This window comes from Camelina sativa, chromosome 1 (assembly GCF_030686135.1).
Source record: "Camelina sativa cultivar CO46 ecotype springtype chromosome 1, ASM3068613v1".
In the NCBI taxonomy this organism is placed as follows: Eukaryota; Viridiplantae; Streptophyta; class Magnoliopsida; order Brassicales; family Brassicaceae; genus Camelina; species Camelina sativa.
Genome location: NC_141880.1, coordinates 2,865,690 through 2,878,444, shown reverse-complemented (window position 1 = coordinate 2,878,444; position 12,755 = coordinate 2,865,690). Strand labels below are relative to the sequence as shown.

Genomic DNA, 12,755 nt, shown 5'->3' with positions numbered 1-12,755 from the left:
TTCTTCAAGCATAAAAATTAATAGGTTATGCGTTCTTTTTTTTTTTTAATGTATAACTCAAATTCTAGGAAAATTGAATTTAACAATAAACATATTAAACTCTAATACGTATGAGATAAGTGAAAACTGAAAAGCGAGACTAATTGCATAGAATAGTATCAACTTTTCATTACAATATTCTCATCAGAATTTGACATTTTCTACTATTAGATTGACAAGCGTATATTAATTAAAAGTTTTAGACTTTGACATTTTGTCTTTCTTCTGTTTAAAAAGGAAAATGTGAAAAGTGAGACAAGACGTCAAATACTTACTTGTTATGAATATGAAAGTAATTTTTTTTTAACTAATCGCATAGAAAATGTGAGTTTACTAACAAACAAACCACAAATATCATGATCCATCTAATCCAACTCCATTAGGTTACACATGCGATCATTCTCCTTTACGCTCTCTTATACTACTATTATATATATGTACAAGTTGTATATGATTTATGAGCCTCGCCTTTTTAAGACATATTGTCAAAACTAAAAAGAGATGATTGTAATGAAAAGGTTTCAGGTTTTTACAGTGATGCTACTTATGGTTTTTGTCCAATCAGGTCTGGTGAGAGAGACTCTGGGACACCCATGTGGTCGAACATTTTTGTCGGCTTTGATTCAGCTAGTGCCTTGTAGACCATCAGTGGCTCCGTTTAGCACATTGCGTCCGAACGAGCTATGTTGCGCTGCCATCAAGACACTTGGTCAACCTTGCCTATGTGTCCTTGCCAAGGGACCACCCATCGTTGGCGTTGACCGGACCCTAGCTCTCCATTTACCTGGAAAGTGTTCAGCCAATTTCCCTCTATGTAATTAAATTTTATGTCTCTCCTTGTCAATTTTTTTTGGAGCTATTTTACTAGAAAGTCACATCTTTCATAAGTTTTTAGTCAGGCATAAATTGAATGAAACATTTATAGTTAGTATCGAGTGATGTTTGATTAACAAAAATACCATATGCAGGTGAGGTGTTAAAGTAGAAGCAATTGTTTGACAAAGGAAAAAGCATCATGGTGATATATAAAGATTTGGATTTTGGTTTTTGACTTCTACTAAAAAGTATGTTTCTGTTGTTATTTTTCTCGTCAAGTGTTGTTTCTTCTCTTTTTTGCTTTAGTCGTAAAGCAAGATTTGCGCACACTTAAGAAGTCTGCATTTTGTAATGTATAAATGTTTTTGGTGATTTCAGTGTAACAAAAGGAGACCTCATATCAATCCCAAAATCAATATTCAAAAACATTACGGAGTATTTATTTTGTTAAAAAAAGTAATCAGAAAATTCAGTTTTGAATGTACATTGAACTATAAAATAATGGGAAAATGCCAAAATAATCCCGAACTTTCAAATTTGAGATAAAAAAATCCCGAACTTTCAACATGTCATTTTAATCACCAAGTTTAGGTTGACTTATACATAAAATAGCAAACTTTGTTTGACCATGTCGATTTAGACACCACGTTAACTCTCTGTTAATTCTCGAAGACGGGGTTAATTGCCCGTTAGTTGCTACCGTTTAGCCAAAACGACATAGCTTGATTATTTGTAAAACGACGTCGTTTTACTAATTGAAGAAAACAAAAACCCCCAAATCGATTTCTAGGTTTACAATTCCCAAATCGAGTTCACTCTTAGTTTGTGAAATCTTTCTCTGTTCCGATGAGCTCGACCTCTATCACATCAGACGGCGTTGGTGAGCATGGTGTACCTTCGAAGTGTATTTGTGGCTTAGGGGTCACGACTTTTACATCTAAAACGCAAGAAAACCCCGGACGATCCTTCTTTCGTTGTGCAAGCAAGCGGGATGTTAACTCATGGACAAGCAAAAAAGATGTAAGTATATGTCTTTAATCCTCTTGCATAGGTCCTCTTGCTTAGGTAATAAAATCAGTCAAAGCTAACTATGTGTCTTTTTTTTGGACGTTAGAGTCACTTGTTTAAGTGGGTTGAAAATGCCGTGTTTGAAGAAGTAGAAGATGTTTTACCAAGAGTAGCCATTATTGTAGAGGAGATCAGCAAAACCAAAGCAAAGGTCAATGAGTTAAACGCTATGATGAGAGAATTGAAGGAAGAAGCAAATTTCAGCAAAAAGGAACTCCAAAAATGTAAAATGTGCTTGACAGTCTGTTTTGTGTTATCACCATTGTGTTGGGTTATGTATTGTTTAGGGAAGGTGATGAGAAGAAACTGATGTTAGGTTATTGAAGAATGTAAACCTTATGTTTTACTTTATTTTTTTTGTGTTGTAAACCTTATGTTTTTGTGATGTAAACCTTTGTCTGAAAGCCTATTTTGATACAAAGACAAAAACAAACAGCACACATAGTTTGGACAAAAAAAAACAGAGCAACATTCCAAATCCGATCAACATTCCAACATTCAAATTGGTTCTTAAGAGAAATGAACAATCCAACAAAACAAACAAACAAACTAGTTCTGTGAACTACATCCCTGTGAACAGTTAAACCATGGTTCCCAGCCTCCTCTTTGTGAACTTCCTACCTGTGATCCTCCTATATGAGAACTTCCTCGTTGTGGTCCTCCTAGATGGGATCTTCCTCTTTGTGCTCCTCTAGATGGGATCGTCCTCTTTGTGATCCTCTGAGATGAGATCGTCCTCTTTGAGATGTTTGGGAAGCTCCCTGAGATGGTTGAGAAGCTCCTCGAGATGGTTGAGAAGCTCCTTGAGATGGTTGAGAAGCTCCCTAAGATGGTTGAGAAGCTCCTCGAGATGGTTGAGAAGCTCCTTGAGATGGTTGAGAAGCTCGTGGAGGTGGTTGAGAAGCTCCTTGAACAGGTTGAGAAACTGACTGAGATGTTTCTCCTTGCAATGGTTGTCCTTGTCCAAACAATATAACTCTCGGCTCCTGATTTCAATCAAATATCAGGTTTTATTCAATCAAAATAATTTGTAATACTCAATAGATAATCTTACCTGAACTTTTCTTGGTCGACCCCTTCCTCTTCTTGGTGGAGATGCAACTCTCTGATTCACTCTATTCACTCTTGGCCACAACAGCTTGCCTTGAACAGGCGCAATACCATCATCATAAGTTAACTGAAACATTCTAGTTGTGTACCACTCAACAACATAGTCTTCCACCTTCTCTTTCTTTCCTATGATGACAAATGCTGCATGAACACATGGTATACCAGTCATCTACCATTTCCTTCAGCCACAAGTCTGGTCACTCATATCAACACAGACTTTGACGTCACCACATCGTATCTCATGTTTGTTATGCCTTGCCATCCACCTATCACAGAACTGCGATCCAGCAATCATCTTCTCAATCTCAGCATGAGCTCTCTTTGTGAATCTAATCTTCAACCTACCAGCAATGACATACCTCTTCTCATTACGCACCATACACTGTCTCCTAATATCTTCTAACATGTCTAGCAAAGGTTTCCGTCGGGCCTGGCGGATGTTTAAGTTGCCACCGATAAAACCTTTGTAAGCTGCCAATAGCTGTACCAGGAGTAGTATCAATCTCAAATGTTGTCCCTGGATAAGATCGAAAGATCTCAGCTTGAGAATCCCATATACGAGCAAAGTGTTCTTCATGAGTCTTCAATATATTTGAGTATCTAGACCTCACAGATGCATGCTCATCATCGTAGATCTTTCCTTGCATCTTATGCTTCTTCTTATCATATGAAGCATAACATCTCCATGGAAACTTTACATCAGTCGCAGAACACTTAGCACCTATCTTCAAACTCTGAGATCTATAAAGTTTAACATCATATCTAGTCTTGAGAGAGTACCTTAGCACACCTATCTTGAATTCTTCTGGGCCATTGAACGTTTTTCCCAAGCTTAATATCTCTTCGGGATCTTCAATTTGGGGAGCATCACCTTCGTCGTCAAATTCTTCATCATCGTCACTATGCGAAAGAGGTTCTGGAATCCTCTGTTCACCCCATATATCATCTCCACTATCTGCATCACTCTCGTCTCCATTTTCATCCCTCACACCTGGTCCAAACTCGGCTTCAAAATCTTCACAATTTTCCTCTTCTACACATATACCTCCTTCATCATTATCTTCCACTCGACCTCCATCTACAGCTGGAACAGTTACAACGCTCCATTGTTGGTCTACACGAACTTCTTCACCATTACCTTCGTTAGCATACATAACCTCATCAAGGTCGTCATCACCAACAACCTCACAATCGTCTCCACTCACAGCCTCACGATCCTCTTCGATATCTTCAGCAGTCTTCTTCCTCTTTCGTTTCCGTTTGGGTTGACGAACCGCATCAGTGTCTGGTAACGCCTCAGTCTCAGTCTCTGTTGGGATTTGATCTTCCTCAGTATCCGATTGGATCTCAACCGTCTCGGGTTCAGGTATGCTACTTTTAGCTTCTTTGTTTGTAGTTGCATTCATCAGTCTAGGCGACCGATGATTTGGAAGCCGCGTTCCTCCACCACAAGTCTGTGCCATGGCGACAACTCCACCAAAGTTAGAGAGAATTTTGGGATTGTTTTCTAGGGTTTTTTGAAATCGATTTGGGAATTGTAAACCTAGAAATCGATTTGGGGGTTTTTGTTTTCTTCAATTAGTAAAACGACGTCGTTTTATAAATAATCAAGCTATGTCGTTTTGGCTAAACGGTAGCAACTAACGAGCAGTTAACCCCGTCTTCGAGAATTAACAGAGAGTTAACGTGGTGTCTAAATCGACATGGTCAAGCAAAATTTGCTATTTTATGTATAAGTCAACCTAAATTTGGTGATTAAAATCACATGTTGAAAGTTCGGGATTTTTTTGTCCCAAATTTGAAAGTTCGGGATTATTTTGGTATTTTTCCCATAAAATAATCAGAATTCCGTATTTTTCCATGAGTTCCCATGGTAAAAAAGGACAAGGCTACACGCAAATGGACTGGACTTGCACATACTCGACTTATCATCTCAAACACCTTAAATCTCATGCGCCTACCAATCTTCTCTCTTCCGACAGATCTCTCTATTTAAATTTTAAAACTGCGAGCACTTTAGATAGTTTTGGTAGCTCAAAAAAGGAATCACATTCGTGAGTATGATAAAAAAATCAAGGCACATACTTTGGCGATATGTCAATAAATGGTAGACACTGAAAAAATAAACACACATCCATCTGTGAGAACTCCTCTGTCATCTGAATGTAAAAAAAGCTCCAGAACTGGTAAAGCTGGTGTTGTCTGCTCAACAGATGAATTGAAAACAGTCTCAAATCAATAAACGGTTTAAGTAAAAAGACTTGATACATATCCATCTGTGAGAACTCCTTCGTCATCTGAATTGACCTAGAAGAGGCATCATGGCCTGGTAACTTAGGGATCACGGCATTTTGGTGAGGCACGAGCGACGGTTCCCAATACACAGACAACCTGTCAATCAGGAGAAAGCAAAGTAGTCAGCCAGGCTGGTAAAACAGTCCGAATTGAGTGTCATCAACAATATAGATATATCTTTGCCAAAACAACATACGAACATCAAAATCTAAATTGATACCTGTTCCCGGACTTTCTCACTGACAGAGCTAAGAAGCCTGACGAATGAAGGGACAGCACCATAATCGATAATGACCTTAGTGTCCTCAGATGTCCCTGAAGCGATTATGGTGAGCGCCAAAGCTGCCTCTAACTATAATAGAACAAGAAGAAGAAGCAAACAGCAAAATCCTGTCAGCGAATTAAGAATAAATAAAACACAAAGCTACACATAACAGACTCACCTGACTCACCTGAAGCTCGGTGAAGTGTCATCCCTGGAAAGAAAATTGCACAAGGCGAGAAAGAACACCAGATTGAAAGAACCAAGCTTTAAAACCCTTCAATCAATTTGGATATATATAATCTGATCTCTAAGCAATACAGGTTCTAAAATTGGGGTTCTCAATGCCTCGTAAATTCAGTACTGCTGATCTAATTATGAATCTACCTAGATCTGGAGCTCTCAATTCCATTTCAAATTCATCGTCAGATCATAACTAGTTCGAAATCTGATTCAAATAAGCTTTCTTTTGCTTATCTTTGGTCTTTCCTCAGGTGGTTCTGCAGATTCTACATTTAAATTCAGGTAAATATTCTCAATCTCATTCTGATTCATATCCTGTAAACATTTATAACTATATGTTCTCAATATGTTTGATTTTATGTTATTCATGGTATCTCTCCATATACGGACTTCTCTTGGTTACCACGACCACCGATCGACATTAACTTGCTTCCACCACTGGACTATCAGTTAGTCCGCAGAATCCAGTTTGATTGAGGGGTAACTGTTAGTCCGGTTGGAGCCAGATAATATCAATAGGTGTGGTGGTAACCACTAGAAGCCTGCAGAATACTCTGAAAATGAAATCATTAAATCGGAGGAGAGCGAAGAAAAACCGTGCCTAATTATGAAACCCTAAACAAAAACACCACCTTCAGTTCTTCAGTTGTTCGTGTATCATTGGATCTTACTCCAATAACAAACTCCAATAACAACAGTTGAAAACAAAGGTTAATGGAGTAGGATCAGTTGGTTATTGGAGTAAGATCCAATGACATACACGAACAACTGAAGATCATTGACTTACTTCGTCTCTCTCTTTTCAACTTATCCGAGTTAAGTAAAGCATTGCCCTTATAGAGCTTTTATAACGTAGGGTTTTTACCGGCTCATCAGGTGATGTGACTGACGAAACCGGTTCATTTTTTTTTGTTTTGTATTATCTCTATTCAGATGACCGTTTGTGACGTGGAGTTAGACTGGGTTTTCGGCATTTGGTTGGCTTCGTCTTCTCACGGCCCAACTGTTCTTTCTGTTGTTAAATCATCCATCGAAACGACACAGTTCTGAGGCTTAGGACCTAAACCGATGGAACCAAGCAAGATTCGATCTCAACCAAGAAGTGATTCTGCAGAGAGAACCACCTATTCAGCTAGAAGTGAAGATTTAAAAGCGTGAAAGACTCTCGTCTGGTATCATCAATTCAGGACAGAGTGACGGTTGCAGCTAAAGGAATAGCAGAGCCTTACGGTGTTTGGGGTTCAAAGCGATGATGATCGTTTCAAACCTTCAACATTGGTGGGATATGGTCAATCTTCATTCTCAAGCAAAGGGTTTGGATTAGGAGAGGATTGCTGCCTTTGAAACTAGATGGAGTGGAGTTAATTAAGTTGTTCCAACCGTTAGCTGAATAAGGAAGTTGTGATGTAAGCTCATCTTGTACCACACGCTGTCTTTGCACAACTGAAACTGGACATCACTGTTTGGAGAATGCAACAGTTTATTGCTAGTGGCCGTGAGAAGTCCCCACGTTAAAGCACCCAACGGAGATCTAAACACGTACACACAATTTCAGCGCCGGATTTAAGGTTTACACAGGTCCTTCTACGTTTCAGTACATTGATTACACATCGGACTGCCAAGGAGAGACAATAATCTGGAATACATAAGACCAGCGCTACGTCATCTTATAACTGAATACATACTTGTGCAAAGTAATGATAACTTATGTTCACATGGATATCTAATAAATAGAGTAGAAATCAATGCCAAGCTCCATCTCATCTACTTGCTCTCATGTGATGTTAACGTGTATTCAATATCTTGTGTATCTCTCAGCATCAAAGGGCCTTCTTTGTGCATTCCAATTCAAGTCCTTAGAGTCTTCAGAGGCCGGTGCTGCATTCATTGGTGCAAAGGCTGCAACAAGAAAGATTGTTCAAGACAGCTGAGATACTTATGGTAAGCAGAATGCTAAAGATATACAGCTACGATACTCGGCACAATTAGCATGTCAAGTATACAATACAAGGGCAAGATGGTAGACAATTAGCATAGCGACATTCATCTAATTTCATCTCTTATGCTCTATTGTATATATATTATATCCTCATTTCAATTCGCAAATGATACTATGTTTTAAGCAGTTTCCCAACTCTCTGACATATACATCAGACTTACTATTCAACGAAACAGAGCACAGTGATGCCTCAACTGTAGCTATCCAATACCCCCCCCCCCCCCCCCCCCCCATGGAAATTTATCAGATCATATTACCAACTCTATTTTTTGCTCATGCAATAAAAAATGAGGAAACAGTATGAACAATGTACACTTATGCTTAATCCATGTGTGAGGAAAAGTCACCTTTATCTCTCATTCTCCTTTCTCTATCAAACTCAAATTTGTCTCTGATCTGATTGACTTTCTCCCAATTATCACCTTGTGTACTTCTATTAAACCCTTGCTCCTGCTTCCATTTTCGATTCTCACAAAAATCAGACTCAAATATGCACGCAACAAGATCTCAAAATCTACACAGGCTCGTATATATATATTCACTTTAAAAAAAGACACATCATAAAGTTGTTACCTTTGCTTGATCGGTGTACGACCGCCTGTTCCTGCAATGAACAAGGAGATAAACCAATCACATAACCATCCATCCACACACACCTAAATAAACACCATTACAAGAACATGGTCAAGTGGATTAGCATAGATAAGATACCTGTATGGATTAAAATCTTCATCATCTTCTTCAGCAGACTCATAATTAGCATGATCAGTCGCAATTTTCTTTGAATATCCTTCATCCCAATAAAGCCTCTCCCAGTTCTCTCTAAGCTCATTATATAGTTCCATATACTTTTTGCACCATGGCTCATGTTCCTATCATATTCAAATGGCAGCAAAATTAGGTTAAAGACAGAGTTTTTCCAATTGAAACTACAGCTCAGAACAATTAATTTGAAAGTAGATAGAAACGAAAGAGCTACAATGGCATCAAATTCAATCTGCTCAAGCGGGTAAGATTGTAAAAACTGAAACTTTGTTAAAAAGGAACTCACCGCTTCTTTAAGGACGAGGCGAGTGCGGCGCATGAACTGCTCACGGAGCTGCTTACGGCGTTTATTGGGGATATTGTCTCTAGGGATTGTGAATCGCTCACGAGGAGGGACGTGATCGCCTATCTCATGCATCTCTCCGTCGACGATCCACCATTCGGATTTCTCTTCCTTCTTCTTGAACGGAAGAGAAGGCAACTTGTTTCGCCGTCTCGGCTGACCTGCCTCTGTTCTGAAGAATCGGCTCTCGGAAACGCCGCTGTGACGTAGCGACGGCAAAACGGAGCCCAGTCGTCTGACGACAAAGTTCATGGCGGTTTTCCGGCGGCTACGAGAAGTCGAAGTGAAGTCTCATCAGCTAAAACAGTCTAAAAACGACCTATACCAGAGCTGGTTCTTCAACCGGTAATATTTTGGGTTGTGAACCGGTAATTCCAAAAACCGGAATTGTACCTAATCTGGTATAGTCGTATGATTTGAGGGAGAGAGTTTGGTCATGTGTTCAAGGAGTTTCATTTTGTAAGATTATAGATAACTAAAAAGCATCGAACTGGCAAATGGTGCTGTCCAATTTGAACTTCTTGTTACTTTTCTTTCCTTAAAACCTTTTTAATTGGAACTCACAATATATTTTCTAAAAGATCCAATAATGGTTGGATCAAAGTTCAGCTTTCATATGTGATGTGATACCATTACACACATTTGATTGTTGTTTTCTTACCTTTACAGCCAAATCCAAGCAAATTGCCACTCTAATTGTTGTGAATATAGATGGAACATGCTTTTGCCTATACAACAAGACTCTATACAGTTCTATCCACTCTTAAAACTAACTATTTTATTAACCAAGGAAGAAGTAACAACATTGTTCGAGAGACCCCCATAAACTTCCCAAACCTATCATCATCTTCATCTGGATCAGATACAAGTGATGAATTCTACTACCTATCAAACTAGATATCGAAAATCTTATAAAAACTCAGACACCCAACCTAGCATGTCTAATTCTCCCCAAACTTTGTGGTTCTTTAACCAATATGAACAATTTGAGCAGATGCAAGAGAACCCCTCAACAATAATAAGTCCGCAAACCCCAAAATCTCATTATTCAAAATCAAACTCCAAACAGCAAAAAAAAAAAAAAAAAACGACAAAGCTCATAACTCTCAGTGTTGATATTTCCTAATCAATGTTTCAAAAACAAAAAAAAAGCATTAGCTCCTCCAATCTGCTACTTATCTTCTGAATCATGATTTCTTTTTTCAGTTCCAATTTCTCTCTTATCAAGTGCTGCCATGAACAATCGATCCAAGTATACCCAGAACAGAGAAAGCAAGCAAAGGACTAACATCAAGCGTATCGAAGATAGGAGGAATGATGTTCCTGAAGAGATTCAAGTAAGGATCACAGAGATCTCTAATGGCAGACAAAGGCTGTCTTTCCCACGGGATATTAGGAAACCAACTGAGCAAAACCCTAACCATCAAAACCCCACTGTAAATATCTAACCACTTCTTTATCCCCACCGCAACCACCGTTAGCGGCGTGTTCAAGTATCCCGGAGGACGATCTCTGAGCGACGCGAAGAAGACGGGTCCAGCGGTACTGAGTGAGAGTCGTAATCCCTCAGCGAGTACAGGAGCGAGTCTCTGAGCTACGACTTTGGTTACGGCGATTGTCAAAGCCGCGAGAGTAGCGAGAGACCGGGTTGACCCGGTTAGTGTCGATGGCCGGGTTGATCCGGTTAGTGTGGATGAACGATTCGTTGGTTTCGCAGCCGGGAAGATTGGTGTTATCGGCGAAACGGATGCGGCGATTCGGATGGGTTTTTTAGGGTTTTGGATGGAGAGAGAAGGGAAGGGTTTAAGGGGAAAGAAGAGACGGGACGGTGGTGCTCGTTTGGTGAAGCCATGGAATCTGGTAGGGTTTGAAGCAGATGAAGGAGGAAGTAGAACCGGAGAGCGGAGAGCGAGAGGTGTGATGGTGGCCATCTCCGTTCTTCCGCCTTGTGAACTGAAGAGATAATAAGAGACGATAAAAGGTTTCTTATGAGTCTTTTTATATTATAAAACCCAAATCTGTCCAATTTTTATTTCTTTTATTATCTTCTAAATAATTTCCTACTATTTTTTTTTTTTTACTGTTATACAAAAATTCTTTTTAATTAACAATTTCTGAATATTATCTGTAGAAACCAAAAATTATTAATTTTTGGCGAAGAACATAATTGGTCAATTAGTAAACTAAATATGATAATTTATTTCATTATTTCAAAAAGAAATGTAATAATGGTATAGTTAATAATGCAGGCATCTAATTAGCAGAAATAGTTTGCAATTTGTAGTTTGTAGTAATCAATGACACACAGAGAGACAAAATAATTCAAGAACGAGTTTTTTTTTTCTTTCATAAACCTGAATTCTTTAAGGAATAAGCTAGGAAGAATATAAAAATAAGACTTATATTATATAAAGACGATTATTTAGAGATTCACACAAAAATTAAAAATAAGAACAAGATAAAGTATTACATTTTTTTCACAAGTTAGAAAATCAACATAGTGGAAACAACTGAGGACGTAAAATTGGTAAAGACCAAAGATAAGCATTCAAGATCTTGACGTTTCCACCGTTTGAGATTATCCCCAAAATGATATTTCTCATCATTTTCATCGGCTTTCCGATGTTCATTCTCCATCTCTGCACCACCATCCTCGGTGGTCCAACCAAGAACCCTCTTCGTCGGTTTCCTAAGCGCACCACGGCTCGTTTTCCTTTCCTCCTTTGCTGTGGCCACCACACCCTCGAAGGAAGACTTGAAATGGTATGGACTGCGGTTCTTCTTACCATGTTTTTTACCTTCTTCTTTTCTTTTTTTCTTTCGTTTCGGATTTTACTTAGTCTTCAAATTTAAGTTTCTGATTTTGCAAGTTCTTGAACGTGAATTTATAAGTAGGAGAAGCGAGTGAGTGATGATATCGATGATGTGTAAAGCTCGGAATCAAAAGAGCTTTTAATCATTGAAAGAGGCAATGATTATGACCATCATGAAGGCCTATGGTGAGTAGGATAGGAGGTTAACCTTTTTAAAAAAAGTATTCCATTTCTATCTCTCAAATAGTATTATACTACTAATCAAATTAAAGAAAGATCATAGATCTAACTCAAACTGATCAAGAATAGTTTGAGTCTTAAAATACATTTTAGTATTGGGGATCATAAACTAACTTTTGTTACTACTATTGGTCAGCCGGTTTTGGTGACGCCCTCTATTTCATCAATTAGAGTTTTATAACCTTTAAATATCACAGTTAGTAGATTTTCCTTGGAAGTTTATATGACTAAGCGACTTTATTAACCGACATATATGACGACTTATACAAAGTTTCCATTAGCTTGGTAAGAACTTGGAAGGTGATATTGGCATTTTGTTCCATCATTGGCCACTCTACGATACTCTAGAAAGGTTAGTTAGGGGTATTATATATTCTTATTTACAAATTACAACATGAGATTATATAAACCATGTTGCTTTCGTCTGCGAATTCTAGACCTCAAGCCTACGTTTAGTTGGGAGGAATAATACTGTTTCTTATTGAAAAGGGTTGATTATGTAATGGTGATTTATTCAGCCTTAGGTTGTGTGCCTCGTGCTAACCATCATTACAATTTACATGTGACCCTCCACCAAATCATGCTCGTTCTTCTTTCAAACTGCGTAATGACAAGATCATAACTAATTACAATCGATACAACTGGCCGTTTAAACTTTCTAAGCAAGGTCACAATAAAAGAAAATGCATTTGAAATAAATCAGTTTACAAAAATAAATGGAGTTTATTCTGATTATATCTAATAATATAAATATAAATGGGG

General features: G+C 38.3%; 4 protein-coding genes, 1 long non-coding RNA gene and 2 pseudogenes across 7 annotated transcripts; 2 read left to right on the top strand and 5 right to left on the bottom strand.

The window, feature by feature from the left end:
* Positions 1-489: 489 nt before the first annotated feature.
* LOC104734325 (non-specific lipid-transfer protein 3-like) lies at positions 490-1,168 on the top strand. Its single transcript, XM_087474504.1, has 2 exons — positions 490-853; positions 1,008-1,168. Exons 1-2 carry the CDS (start codon positions 541-543, stop codon positions 1,022-1,024), a joined length of 330 nt encoding a protein of 109 aa, XP_087330630.1. The 5' UTR covers positions 490-540; the 3' UTR covers positions 1,025-1,168.
* A 533-nt stretch (positions 1,169-1,701) lies between these two features.
* Positions 1,702-2,563, top strand: LOC147949495 (uncharacterized protein At1g43920, Chloroplastic pseudogene; annotated as a pseudogene).
* On the bottom strand, positions 2,317-4,496 carry LOC147949494 (uncharacterized). The gene is made up of 2 exons (XM_087463619.1): positions 2,978-4,496; positions 2,317-2,909 (listed from the first exon to the last, which is right to left on the bottom strand). Exon 1 carries the CDS (start codon positions 4,494-4,496, stop codon positions 3,423-3,425), a length of 1,074 nt encoding a protein of 357 aa, XP_087319745.1. The 3' UTR covers positions 2,317-2,909; positions 2,978-3,422.
* A 697-nt stretch (positions 4,497-5,193) lies between these two features.
* Positions 5,194-6,485, bottom strand: LOC147949493 (uncharacterized). Its single transcript, XR_015571977.1, has 3 exons — positions 5,772-6,485; positions 5,549-5,680; positions 5,194-5,424 (listed from the first exon to the last, which is right to left on the bottom strand). It is a non-coding gene; the product is annotated as an uncharacterized LOC147949493 (long non-coding RNA).
* An 876-nt stretch (positions 6,486-7,361) lies between these two features.
* Positions 7,362-9,468, bottom strand: LOC104734200 (uncharacterized). 2 transcript variants are annotated; one of them, XM_010453805.3, is made up of 5 exons: positions 8,884-9,468; positions 8,544-8,704; positions 8,406-8,436; positions 8,180-8,282; positions 7,362-7,732 (listed from the first exon to the last, which is right to left on the bottom strand). In XM_010453805.3, exons 1-5 carry the CDS (start codon positions 9,190-9,192, stop codon positions 7,629-7,631), a joined length of 708 nt encoding a protein of 235 aa, XP_010452107.2. In that variant the 5' UTR covers positions 9,193-9,468; the 3' UTR covers positions 7,362-7,628. The 2 variants fall into 2 exon arrangements, with proteins under 2 accessions (XP_010452107.2, XP_010452065.2); XM_010453763.3 differs by having other exon boundaries at positions 8,180-8,285; positions 8,884-9,424.
* A 491-nt stretch (positions 9,469-9,959) lies between these two features.
* Positions 9,960-10,871, bottom strand: LOC104734111 (ylmG homolog protein 1-1, chloroplastic pseudogene; annotated as a pseudogene). The gene has a single exon (XR_015571964.1). The product of XR_015571964.1 is annotated as a ylmG homolog protein 1-1, chloroplastic pseudogene (transcript).
* A 452-nt stretch (positions 10,872-11,323) lies between these two features.
* LOC104734071 (uncharacterized) lies at positions 11,324-11,788 on the bottom strand. Its single transcript, XM_010453596.2, has one exon. The coding sequence runs from the start codon at positions 11,727-11,729 to the stop codon at positions 11,433-11,435; it is 297 nt and encodes a 98-aa protein (XP_010451898.2). The 5' UTR covers positions 11,730-11,788; the 3' UTR covers positions 11,324-11,432.
* Positions 11,789-12,755: the final 967 nt, after the last annotated feature.